The sequence below is a fragment of the Sorex fumeus genome, unplaced genomic scaffold (genome assembly GCF_029834395.1).
Source record: "Sorex fumeus unplaced genomic scaffold, SorFum_2.1 ptg000153l, whole genome shotgun sequence".
Lineage (NCBI taxonomy): Eukaryota > Metazoa > Chordata > Mammalia > Eulipotyphla > Soricidae > Sorex > Sorex fumeus.
The window spans coordinates 2,253,426-2,265,779 of record NW_026606210.1 but is presented as its reverse complement, the minus strand read 5'-3'; the positions used below and the strand labels follow the sequence as shown (position 1 = coordinate 2,265,779).

At 60.7% G+C, this 12,354-nt stretch overlaps 2 protein-coding genes across 2 annotated transcripts in view; one reads left to right on the top strand and one right to left on the bottom strand.

The window, feature by feature from the left end:
* The window catches only part of MPPED1 (metallophosphoesterase domain containing 1), a 225,515-nt gene that overhangs the window by 35,584 nt on the left and 177,577 nt on the right, over nucleotides 1–12,354 (top strand). The gene's annotated exons all lie outside the window — the stretch shown is intronic.
* The window catches only part of EFCAB6 (EF-hand calcium binding domain 6), an 86,232-nt gene that overhangs the window by 11,103 nt on the left and 62,775 nt on the right, over nucleotides 1–12,354 (bottom strand). The window contains exons 23-25 of the mRNA XM_056107080.1: nucleotides 10,837–10,995; nucleotides 6,014–6,236; nucleotides 3,049–3,240 (exon numbers count right to left, since the gene is read on the bottom strand). Coding sequence (XP_055963055.1) covers nucleotides 3,049–3,240; nucleotides 6,014–6,236; nucleotides 10,837–10,995 — 574 coding nt within the window. The remainder of the gene's footprint in view (nucleotides 1–3,048; nucleotides 3,241–6,013; nucleotides 6,237–10,836; nucleotides 10,996–12,354) is intronic.

Genomic DNA, 12,354 nt, shown 5'->3' with positions numbered 1-12,354 from the left:
TTCTCAAACTTTCTGGAGTCAGTCCCAACAGGTAGAACTGAGAGAGGTCAGGATCTGTCTCCCGGAGTGGCCAGCATGCCCCTCCCCCACCCACAGGGACACTGACCAGTTGGGCCTGTGACGGCCAGGACAGACGGGAGTGACCACCCTGCCGTCCACCCCTCCCCGCACAAGGCATCTCTCCACAAGGGGCCTGCGTGTGTGCGCGCACACACACACACACACTCACGCACACGAACACACATGCACACGTGTACACATGCACACACATATACACACAGACATGCACACACGCACATACACATGACGTGTACACATGCATACGCGCACCCACACATGTGCACACACTGCCTGTCACACAGACACACGCGTGTGTGCGGTTCCTACTCACGGCTGGCCCCTTCCCAGGCCCACAGCCACTGCGGCCGGTTCTCAGCAGGTCCTTCCAGACCAGGGCAGGGCCCGGCCCCTCCCTCCCCTTCCCCAGCCCTCCCCTCCGCCCCCTCCCCGCTCCTCCCCAGCTCCCCGCCCATCAGGCACCAGCCCTGCCACCCCCTGCTCCCGTGAAGTTGCTTCGAAGGGGAGCGGTGAAGTCACCCTCTGACCCTGTTCAAGGGGCCGTTTCCCGGACGCGAACGTGGGGGTCCGCCCGGCCACCTCCCACGAGCAGCGTGAGTGAGTCTGGAGAACGCCCGGAGGGCGCCCGGGGGAAGGGGCGCGTCTACAGGGCCAATGACACAAGGTGCAGCCTTGCTCGCGGGATGCCCGGCCGCCCGCCGGGCTCTGGGGGTCCCCACGGCTCTGCCTGCGGGAGGCCGCTCAGATGGTGCCCGGGGGGCTGGGGGTGGGGGTTGCCCGAGGCCCCCTCAAGGGCTGCACTGGCGAGTGGGAGTGACCTGGGGGCGTGTGTGGCTCTCAGGCCGGGCACCCGGAGCCTCCCTCGTCCTGCCGTCCTGAGCAGGGTCACAGCTATGTTCCCGCTCGGGGATGGTCTCATGGATCCCGACGGCCCGAGCACCCAAGCTTAAGTCGGGGTCGCCAACAACAGTGGAAATAAAATGAGGGGAGCGGCCCACGGCTGGCCGGGCATGGGGTGGCACGGTGCCCCCGGGAAGCCACCCTGCAGCCACAGGGCACCCTTCACGGACACGAAGGCAGGTAGGCAGGCTCCCGGCTCCGCGGGTTGGAACATGACTGAACGGTCACGGCACAGAGCTCGGAGGTTTCTGTGAAGAAGCCCCGTTATTTCCATGGCAATAAAGCAGGGTGGTGGCATGTGCTGCTGCTGTGTCTTTAAAAAAAAAAAACAACACCACACACACACACCTCTATTTCTGCTCGGAGCGTTATTTTTATATTCACAGACGGCAACGACAAGGCACTTTCGGGGCTTAAAAGACACGCGAAACTGGAAGGATTTTCTGAAAACAAGGCGACACTATGGAAAGTTCCCTCCCCCACCCTGCGGTGATGGAAGGAAGGAAGGGAGGGAAGAAGCAAAGAAGGAAGGAAGGAAGGAAGGAAGGAAGGGAGGGAGGGAGGGAGGGAGGGAAGAAGCAAAGAAGGAAGGAAGGAAGGAAGGAAGGAAGGAAGGAAGGAGGAAGGAAGGAAGGAAGGGAGGGAGGGAGGGAGGGAGGAAGGAAGGGAGGGAAGAAGCAAGGAAGGAAGGAAGGAAGGGAGGAAGGAGGGAGGATGGAAGGAAGGAAGGGAAGAAGGAGGGAGGAAGGAGGGAAGGAAGGAAGGAAGGAGGAAGGAGGAAGGAAGGAAGGAAGGAAGGAAGGAAGGAAGGGAGGGAGGGAGGGAGGAAGGAAGGGAGGGAGGGAGGAAGGAGGGAGGATGGAAGGGAGGGAAGAAGGAAGGAGGGAGGAAGGAGGGAAGGAAGGAAGGAAGGAAGGAAGGAAGGGAGGAAGGGAGGAAGGGAGGAAGGGAGGCAGGAGGAAGGATGGAAGGAAGGGAGGGAAGAAGGAAGGAGGGAGGAAGGAGGGAAGGGAGGAGGAAGGAGGAAGGAGGAAGGAGGAAGGAGGAGCTGGCTGGGCTCTGGAGTCGCCGCTTGGGGCCAGCGGTGCCCGAGCTCGCCTTCACTCCGTCCCTGCAGCCCAGGCCCAGCCCATGTGTGCTGGGTCGGGAGCTGAGGAGCCCTCTGAAGGGAAGGGGGTCCGGGCAGCCCCTCTGCCCCCGGCCCTGCCCCAGCCCTCGCTCTGCTCTGGGCTGACTCCTGAGCGCCCGGACGTCTGTGCCGCGTGTGTGAGGGGCCAAGAGGCCCCCGAAGGCGGCCCTGGGACACTGGCTCTCCCCTCCCCCAGGAATCTGCGTCGGTTGGAACGCCGTGACCCGGTTGCTAACGGGGTTGGTCCGTTGACACCGAGAGGCTGAGAAACACCCCAAGAACAAACAGAGGCGCTGCCCACGGCCCGGGCGGGCGCACCCTCTCCGGAGGCCCCGAGCTGCATGGCCAGCTCCATGGTCACCTCTCCTGCGGCCGTGACTGCCCACTTCCAGCGGCAGGCACAGGCCTCCCTTCTCTGGACCCCGCACCCCCGTCTGGGACCTGAGTCCTGGGAATGCATGTCAGCAGGCAAGGGCCCCGCCGGTCCTCGGGATGCCTTCACTCTTCTCAGGCACGGGGGACACCTGGGTTTGGACCCAGTCCCCTCTGGAGCACTGAGCTGGGATTAGCCCCCAGACAGACAGACAAACACCCCCGAGCCCCCGAGCTCTTCAGAGGGGTGAGAGACACAGGCTGGCCTTGAGACGCTGCCACATTAATGCTCATTTTCCATTTCCAACGAGCCCGCAAGGAGCCCAGGGCTGAGCGGCGCAGCACGCGGGACACTTGCCTGGCGCACAGCTGACCCGGGTTCAATCCCCGAGCCCCACCCACTTTGTCCTCCAAGCCTGCCAGGCGTGAGTGCAGAGCCCCGAGCACTGCCAGGTGTGGCCCCCAAACTGAAGACACATGAAGGAGGTCAACGCAATTTCGTGGGGGCGTCCACTCTCCCGCCACCGACGCCAGTCCGCTCCCCAAACAGGCGTCTCCGACTTCCTCACCTCTTCAAGGAAATTGCTGAAGTTCTGGAGAAAATACTTCCAGTTTATGGAAGGGGCGAGATGAAGCCTTAGTTTCCTCAGGAAATAGTGGTACTGGTTATCAGAGAGGTTGGGACAGAAATCCTTCAGAACCTGCCCGAAGTCAGCGTCTGTCACAAAGCCAGTGTCCTCGCTGTCCAACGCAAAAAACGCCTGGAAAGATAAAAAGCACAAAAAAACAACACAAGGCAGATGTTGTTGTCAGGCGTATGTCTGAGTGTCCAGCTTCCTGCGCTGAGTACAAACGCCGTGATGGGGAGCCTGGGGGGGTCTCTGGGGGGCCGTCCATGCACACCGGACAGTAAGATCTGCGCCTGGAAGGCGTGTGAACACGAGGAAAGTCCCTTACATTTTTAATTCTTTTTTTTTTTTAATTCTCCCTTTTTACTCTTTCTAAATTGTGCGTTCGTAGGACTTATTTCTTGCCACTTTTATTGATCTTTGGTTTTTGGGTCACACGCAGTAGTGCTCGGGGGTCACTCTTGGCTCTGCACTCAGGAATCACTCCTGGCGGTGCTCAGGGGACCCAATGTGATGCTGGGGATCCAACCTCGGTCGGCTGTGTGCAGGCACACGCCCTCCCCGCTGGGCTATGGCTCCAACTTTTATTTTATGTTCATTTTTAAAGTATTAGCAAGGAACTATGCACTGTAGCACTGTCCTCCCGTTGTTCATCGATTTGCTCGAGCGGGCCCAGTAACGTCTCCATTGTGAGACTTGTTGTTACTGTATTTGGCATATCGGCTACGCCACGGGGAGCTTGCCAGGCTCTGCCGTGCGGGCGAGATACTCTCGGTAGCTTGCTGGGCTAGCAAAGAACTATAGTTATACTATTAATTTTGAACATCTATATACCTATAAAAGGGAAAGGCAGATAGTTCTTGACAATTATTAATTTTTTAAACAACTTATCAATCACTGATTTACAATTTGGTGGAATTCTCGGCGTCCAGCTTGGATCATGCATATGTGTGTAGATGGCACCACCTCCAAAATAATTTTTTTGGGAAAAAACTTTCTCCTGTGCGGGCTGTAAAGAAGCATCTGTGAGAAAGCAGCACTGGGCAGAGGCCTGGGGACGGGAACTGTCCGGAGACCTGAGCTTATGTGGAGGGTCCTGGAGACCCTGGGCGGGGTCGGCACTGTGGCCGTGGTTTGGATGGGGGTCATGTATGCACGGAGAGCACAGTGAGGGGCCAGAGAGACGGCCTAGTGGGGAGGGCGCCTGGTGGCACGTGGCCGGCCTGGAGTGAGCCCTGAGCCCAGCTGAGTGCCGTCCGAAAATGAAACAGGGGCTGGAGTGGTAGCACAGCGGGTGGGGCGTTTGCCTTTTGCACGCGGCCGACCCGATTCGATTCCCAGCATCCCATAGGGTCCCCTGAGCACTGCCAGGAGGAATTCCTGAGTGCAGAGCCAGAAGGAACCTTTGTACATTGTCAGGTGTGACCCCCCTCAAAAAAAGAAACACTGTCCTCCCGTTGTTCATCGATTTGCTCGAGCGGGCCCAGTAACATCTCCATTGTGAGACTTGTTGTTACTGTGTTTGGCATATTGAATACTCTAGGTAGCTTGCCAGGCTCTCTGAGAGGGGCGGAGGAATCGAACCTGGCTCAGCCAGGCTATCTGCGCACAGGGCAAACACCCTACCACTGTGCTATCACTCCAGCCCGCTAAATAAAAGCATAATTCACGATATTATAAATTCTGATGTTCCAATTCAAAAATGGTAAAAGCAAATGTTCCGCATTATGGGAAATGCCTGCTGGAAGAGGAAGAGGAAGAGGAAGGGAGGAAACAGGCCCGTCTCTGAAGGGGTTCCCATGCCCCCGGGCCCCCCACGGAGGAGAAAGGCTCGAGGGTTGGGACCCCCAGACCCGGGTCTTCCCCCCGGTGGCTGGCGGAGCGGGTGGGACTCATCCTCACGGTCTCCGGAAGCCCCCCTGCTCCCCACCCGCCGGGCCAGACGGCGCCACGCCCACCCGCACGGCTCCCAACTGGAAAAGTGCAAGAGCGCGCTATAAAAAGCCAGCACAGTCCCCATCTGTCGGGAGAGCGCCGTTCATCGCGGTGGGCTGGGGAATCTGCACCGAGTGGTGGGCTCAGGGCTTGGGCGGGGGGTGGTTTCCAGGAAGAATTCACCGCGCGTGCAGACCCCAAGTCAGGCCCTGCTGGGACCCAGCATGCGCGGCTGAAGACCACAGAGGAACCAGCTGGTGGGGGCACAGGGCGGGGGGCTCAGCCTGAGCGCTGCGGCCCCCAGAGCCCCCTCCTCTCCCCCTCACTCAGCAGCTCCGTGTCTGTGAGCCGCTGCTCAGCACAGAGGGGCCTGGGATGGTCACCCCGGGGTGCAGGGGCCCTGCTCCGAAGGGCCCTCCCAGCTCTCTGTGGCACCCCGTGAGCACCCAAGTACGAACACCCACTAAGCCCACACCCCAGAATGCCCCACTGCATTGCTGCTGGTGGGTCCCGTCTGGGTCTGTCCCCAATGTCTGTCCCCCGTGGAATTCCAGACCCTGGATGGCTGCTGCACTGGGGCGTCTGGACAGGCAGCAAATGTCAGTGGGCTCCGGGGACCCTCTGACCCCCTGCTCCTTTCCACTGTGCCTGGCTAGGCCGGGCCTTGCCCGCCTCCCCAAGGCCACTTCCTGTCGCTCATGGCCATGGGCCTGAGCCCCAGAACGAGTGTCATCCTCGGTGCTTCCAGGGCCCCCATTCTCCTCTGGACACCGGCCCCTCCGCCTCAGAGCTCCCCCGGGGGCAGCCTGGGAGCTTTCGGTCCTCCAGAAACGGACACCCACTTGCCCAAAGGACAAGGTGGGCCTGGCCTTCCTGACACCAGCCCCCCAGGAGAGCAGGGGGAGGGTCCCACAAGCCCAGCTCCCATTTCCCTGGAAGTGGGCATGAGGGTGGGGTGGGAGGCACCTACCGTTGCCATGGCCAGTTCAGCGGCGGCCACCACCTGCTGGACATTCTTCACAATGTCCTCTGGGTCCAGCCCCGCAAAGTCCAGCTGCTGGCCGTCCCCGGCTGCCCTCTGCGCTCCGGGCTCCTGGCCGTCCCTGGGCTCCGGTGTGGCCGGCCGGCTGTTCTCCAGTGCCTTCAAGAAGTCAAGGTAGTTAACGGCGTTCCGGCTCCAGCTGACGCCCCAACTGGGGAAGGAAAGAAACTCTCGATTAAAACGCCAACGCCGACGTGGTCACTCACCCCGACAGGTCACACCTCTGCTCTGTAAAACTGTGGCCCCCACCCGCGGTGCTGCTACGGGCACCAGCACCCTGAGGTGCCTGGGGCTCTCCCGGCGGCCCTGGGACTCGAGGCCAGGCAGGGGGTGGCCGGTCCTGCAGGACAGAGGGCAGCAGGCACGGGATAGCAGGTGAACCTGACCAGGAAGCGCCAGGGCAGCAGTGTGGGGTGAAGGGAGGGCGGGAACCAGCAGAATCTGAGGAAAGAGCCATCAGAGGCCCCCACCCACTCCCATCCCAGTTCCCAGGAGTGACTGCTGAACCCCAAAGCCCCTTGGGAACAGCCCATCCGTCAGGCGGGAAAGAACCTAACGAGGCGTTGGGGGTTCAGGGCCCCCAGGGACTCCTGGGCCCGGACCTCCCTCACTGCCCACTTTCTTCTGGCAGGAGGGGAGTAGACAGGCAGGGACACCGGAAAGAGAAGTTTCTAGAGGCTCAGTCTAGAGGCTCAGAGGCTCTTCGGGGAGCGGGAAGGAGCCGTGAGGGGGCCCCACCATACCCACGCGCTACAAAGCCGACTTCCCACCAAGGCCGGGAGCAAGAGCCAGTGCGTGTGCTGGTCTGGGTGTTACTCAGAAAAGTCCGCATCGGACCGAGCAAAGAACAATCTCCTCGTAACCGCTGGTGACAGAGAGGCTCTCGCAGAGCCACCTTGGAGGGGCTGAGCTGGGGTCCACCCCCGAAGAGGCCGAGAGCCCCGCGCCGGGAGCCGCCGAGACTGGGGACCTCTCGCACTGTTTACACAGCATCTGCTCCGACAGGCCTCCCGTGCAACCGTTTCCCTAATTATTGAGCTGCTGCTATTTTTCTGCGGGTTTTTTTTTTTCATTTTCTATTTTTCCTGCTCAGCTGAGAATAGACGTGGGGGTGAGGGGCAGCTCTGCTTCAGGAAGGGAAGAACAGACAGAACGTGAGGAAGGATGTGCCCCCTCCCCCCCACGACCATATATGCACACGTGCCCCACACAGACACACATGCACACGCCTGACTCTAGACACATCTCTCTGTGCACCTCCATGTACACAAACACGCGCACACGGACTCCCATGCAGACACCTACAGATATGCCACGTGTGCACAGGCCCGGAGGCATGTGCGTGCAGATATACACCCATGTGGGCGCACACGTGTGCAGACATACAGACACCCAGGCCACACCGGCGCGGGCCGCCCTGGGCTTCCCCCGCTGTCTCCTGGTCCTGCTCAGATGAATCCCTCCCCGGGTGATGTTGAGACACGTGATAATCCCGTGAGGGAGAAGAGACGCACGCGGCCAGGGCCAGGGAATGTCCTTCCGGGAGGCCTCGCGGTGGGAGCACCTGGACAGAGAACCCGGGAAAGCAGCGGAGACGCAGAGACGTGGGGAGTGGGGTTGGAGCCACTTGCCAGCACACGGCCAGTGCATGGGGGGACGTGAGAGAGAGGGGGGCCGCGGGGGAAGTGGACAGAGGGTGACAGAGGAGAGACGCCGAGGGGGGCCAAACCCTGGACAGTGACCGCTCAGCAGTGGCGCTTGGTCCATGCCCCTTCGTGTCCCTGGGCACGGCCCCGGCAGGCAACACCAGCCGCCCCCACCCCACCCGGTTAGAAGGTGGCTGCCGAGAGGACAGAGGCTGCTCGCCTGGCGCACCATGGACATAGCTTCAGCCCCTGCCAGGGGAGCAGGGAATGGCCTGGGTGGGCCGCAGGCCTGAGGGTGGCGGCTAGTGGCCGGGAGAGAGAATGGGGAGCAAAGGGTCCGGCCTTGCAGAGTCCCCAGGGGCTGCTAAGACAGAACACAGCTTCTCCAGCCCGGGGACCGCGAACCACAACTGCCCCTGACGGGCCCTGGAGGTCGTCTTCACACGACGTGCGGCGAGGCCCGGTGAGCCTCGGACACTCGGGCCCCACCCTGGGAGTCCCAGGGACTCCGAGGCTTCCCCTCAGGACAGCGACAGGCCTGCAGGGAGGCCGGGTCCCCCCACGGCCACAGGGAGCGGGGCCGGCCAGCTGCCCGCCTCACCCAAGTGGGGGAAAAGGGGGAGGAGGTCCCTCTGCCGAGGCCGCAGTCAGCGGTCAGGCCGAGTCCCTCTGCACATCCTCTGCTCATCCTCCTAGCAGGTCACCCGGGCTGGGCAGAAGAGCAACGGGGGCAGCACACGGCCCAGCCAACGGGAGGGACAGGGAACGCCCGACGCGAGAGAGACGGAAGCAGGACGCTGGAGGCGGCCGGGGCCCTGGCAGCGCCTGGGAGGCAGGCACAAGGCGACACACGGTGACCCCCATGGCAGCAGCAGGTGTTGGCCCGCACGCGCCTGACCCAGGTTCAGCCCAGCCCGAGGGGTCCCCAAGCCCTGCCAGGAGCGACCCCGCGGTACAGTGGGAGGAAGCCCCAGCACCGCCCGTTAAGGCCCGAATTAAAACAAACAAAACCCCAAAGCCGCACAGTCGGATGGACACGGCATGCCTGGCTCTCAATGGCACAAAGGAGGACGCACATTAAGCAGCAAGAAAAACACCATCTGAAAGGGAAAGCAGGAGAGGCGCAGACAGGAAATGTCTATTTTAACTGATCAGACTGGGAATTTAAAATACTGTAGACAACACACGAGAACAGATGAGAAATAAAAGCAGAAAACCGCAATGCCCAAAAGGGGGGGGGGGGGAGAGAGAGAGAGAGGGAGGGAGAGAGGGAGAGGGAGAGAGAGGGAGAGGGAGAGAGAGGGAGAGAACAAGGGAAAGAGAGAGAGAGAAAGATGGAGAGAAAGGAAGAGAAGAGAGACAGAGGGGGGGGAGAGAGAAAAGAGGGAGGGAGGGGGAGAGGAGGGGGGAGCGGGAGAGCGAGGAAGAGAGAAAGAGAGAGGGAGAGGAAAGTTCCTGCTATAGACACAGGCTGGGGGTGGGGTGGGGTGGAAACTGGGGACTTTGGTGGTGGGAAATGTCCACTGATGGAGGGACGGGTGTTGGAACATCGTATGACTGAAACCCGGCCATGAACAGTTTTGCGACTGTATCTCATGGTGGTTCAATTTAAAAAAAAAAGAAGAAATACAACTAAACTGAATGTGTAGTTTAGTTATTATAAGTGGTATTTTATTAATATTAAATTGAACTTCTATCTTCCCTGGGTTAATATTATATATGAAAGTCTTCACAGAATAAACATAAAACATGTTTATTTGTTATGTGTACGTATGACATGCGGAATGTAAATTGATTACTTTCCTTTCTAACTTAAAGTGCTTTGAAAAGGGAGAAAGAACTAAAAGCAGAGAGAGAAGAACTCTTTGCTTTGGTGGACACACCTGGAAGTCCTCAGGGCTGACTCCTGGCTCGGTGCTCAGGGCTCGCTCCTCTGTGCTCAGGGCTCGCTCCTGGTTCTGTGTTCAGGGGCCAATATGGGTGCCAGAGATGGACCCTGAGTTCGCTGTGTGCAAGGCAAATGCCCTACCTGCTGTACTAGCCCTCCACCCAAGAGGGGAGCTTTGAAAGACGGAATCAATCCCAGGATCAAGCCCACAACAGCGAAAGGAGGTGAAGGCTTCCTGGAACGGCTCGGCAGACAGCGTGTGGTGGAGGGAGGTGGCCAGGCGGGACGCAGGGAGGAAAGGGAGAACGGAGGGACCACGGGCGCCCCCAGCTCCAGGGGTGCGATTCTGAAAAGCACAATATCCACGGGACTGGGGTGCCAGGAGTGGGAGGGGAGCAGGAAGACACATTCACAGCCAACGGCGGGCGGCGATCTTCCGAAATGACGGAGGACGCTGGTTCCGACCCCTCCCAACCTAAACCTCGATGTGCCAGGCTCCACGGAGGGCGGGGCGGGTCTGAGCAGGGGTGAAGCCAAAGAGCCGGGGGGGTGACACAGGAAAGAGTGAGTGGACAGTCACAGCGCGGGAACACCACCCCACCGCCCTGGATGGCTCTAGGCAGTGCCCAGCAAGACTAGGAACAGTCGCGGGGAGACGGGGAGAGAGCGGGTGTCCGGCTCCCGGGGAGGGGAGCCAGTCAGCATCAGAGAGAATCACACTCGGAAGCCTCAGCACACACAGCCAGCCGCGACCGCCACCACCGGGGGAAGACAAATCACTGCCTGGGACAGGGAAAAGGAGCCGCCTGCGGGGACCCCCGTAACGGAGCCCCCAGTTACGATCTCAGCGTGGGACTCGCAGGTGTCCGGGAGGCACCGGCCGGGGGGGACAAGGTGTGCTGCGTGCTGGGAGAAAGTCCGGCGATCTCCTGCTCAGAGTCTGCCTGTGCCCGTCTTGGAAAAGCAGGGCGAGGGGCGAGGGCGAGGGGGTGCAGGCTGGCGGCTGCGGGCTTGGGAGCACGGTGGGGGTTGCATTAAAAGCCTCGCGGGCAAAGCAGGGAAGGAGGCTCCGCGGGCTCACTCCGCGGGCTCACGCCGGCCATCTTGGGGTGACTGGGCCCTAACGCAGAGGGGCAGAGGCCAAGCCACACGGCAGAGACGCGCAGACACGGAGCCGCGGCCGGGAGCACTGTGCCACGAGCCCAGGGCAGGGAGACCTGGTTAGGAGCTGGGTGAGCTCCTCCTCCCTCGGCGTGCAGCCGCCTTCCTGCAGCAGCTTCTGCAGCTTGCTCAGGGACACGCAGCCGCCCGTCTTGGACCGGTCCAGCTTGCTGAAGGCCTTGCAGATATCCTGACGGTGCTCCTTGAGCTGGTCCCTGGAAGGAAATGCGTTTCAGGGATGCGCAGGGCCCCGCCAAGCCAACAGACTCTGGCGCCAAGGCCCAGGGTTCCTGCCCGGGTTAGTGGGGACCCTGCCCAGTGAGCGCCCAGCGGGGGGGGCATTCCGAGGCCCTGGAGGGACGTCCCTGGGGAAGGGCGGCCTGGGAGAGACCGTGAGCCACGATCCCTTGGCGCGAGCAAAAGCACACTAAAGAAATGGCCGCCTGCTCTTGTTTTTCTCTTCCTGCAGCTGCTCCTCTCAAAACGGAACGGAGGATATGAAAGAACGGAGACGGGAGGTGAAATACTCGTTCCTTGCCAGGGGCTCGCCGAGCCTCGATTCCCAGCTGGGCTCCTCATTCAGACTCCAGGGGCACCCGTGCTGGGAAGCCTCGGAGGGCCTCAGTCCAGTGAGCCTGTAGAAGCACGTGGACAGGACCGAGAATGTCCAGAGTGCCAGAGGTGAGGACTCAGGGGTGGAGCCTGGAGGTCCCTGCAGGGCCCGGGACAGCCAGTGCCAAGGCCCTGGGGCTGGTGGGAGCAAGGCCAGAGCGCGGAGACTGAACGGAGCGCAGTGCGATGAAGAAGTGAGGCCCCCTCTATGCTCGCCACTGCTGATGTCCAGTCCCGTGGCTTCTCCCCTTTGTGCCTCATTGTCCCCTCAAGCCTGGTGACTTGTTCATGCTGGGTCCCGCTGACAGAGACCAAGTCTGTGGTGGTTGGGGGCTCCCCCCACAGAGAGTCTGCAGGTCTCTGAATCCAATTGGAGAAACGCTTCCAGCTTAGAGGGACACATGTCTGCAAACATTACACGTCTGTAATGTGCACATCTCCGAACGGACCGCTCTGCACTGGACCCAGTGGGCAATGGACAGACCCCGGGACTGAGGTTCTTTCAGGACTTTGGGGTCATTTTCCCCACTTCAGAGAACTAGGGCACTGCTGGGTTCCAACACAAGCTGGGTTGTGGGAAGAGAATATTCTAGAAAAGCCAAACACACCATCTCTGCGGGCAGAGGACAGTTCCCTGGGTGTGTCTGGAGCAGCAAGAGGAAGGAATTCAGCAAGAGGGTGTGTGATGAGAGGTGGGAGGTGGCTGGGAAGACAGGTGGGGACCCGGCTCCCTCCGTCCGCAGCCCCCCATGGCCAGGGGCAGGAGCTGCCCACAAACACTGGACAACAGTGTCATTCTGCCCACCCTGGCATCTGCTGGACTCAGACCCGTGATAAGAACTATTCCTCATCATCACCTCTGCTGTCTGCCACTTAATGCCCCCGAACGAAGGCATCAATGAGGCAAGGGCCCTTCTTGTTTTCTTGGAGCTTCGTGTTTTCATAAAACCAAGGCGGCAGCA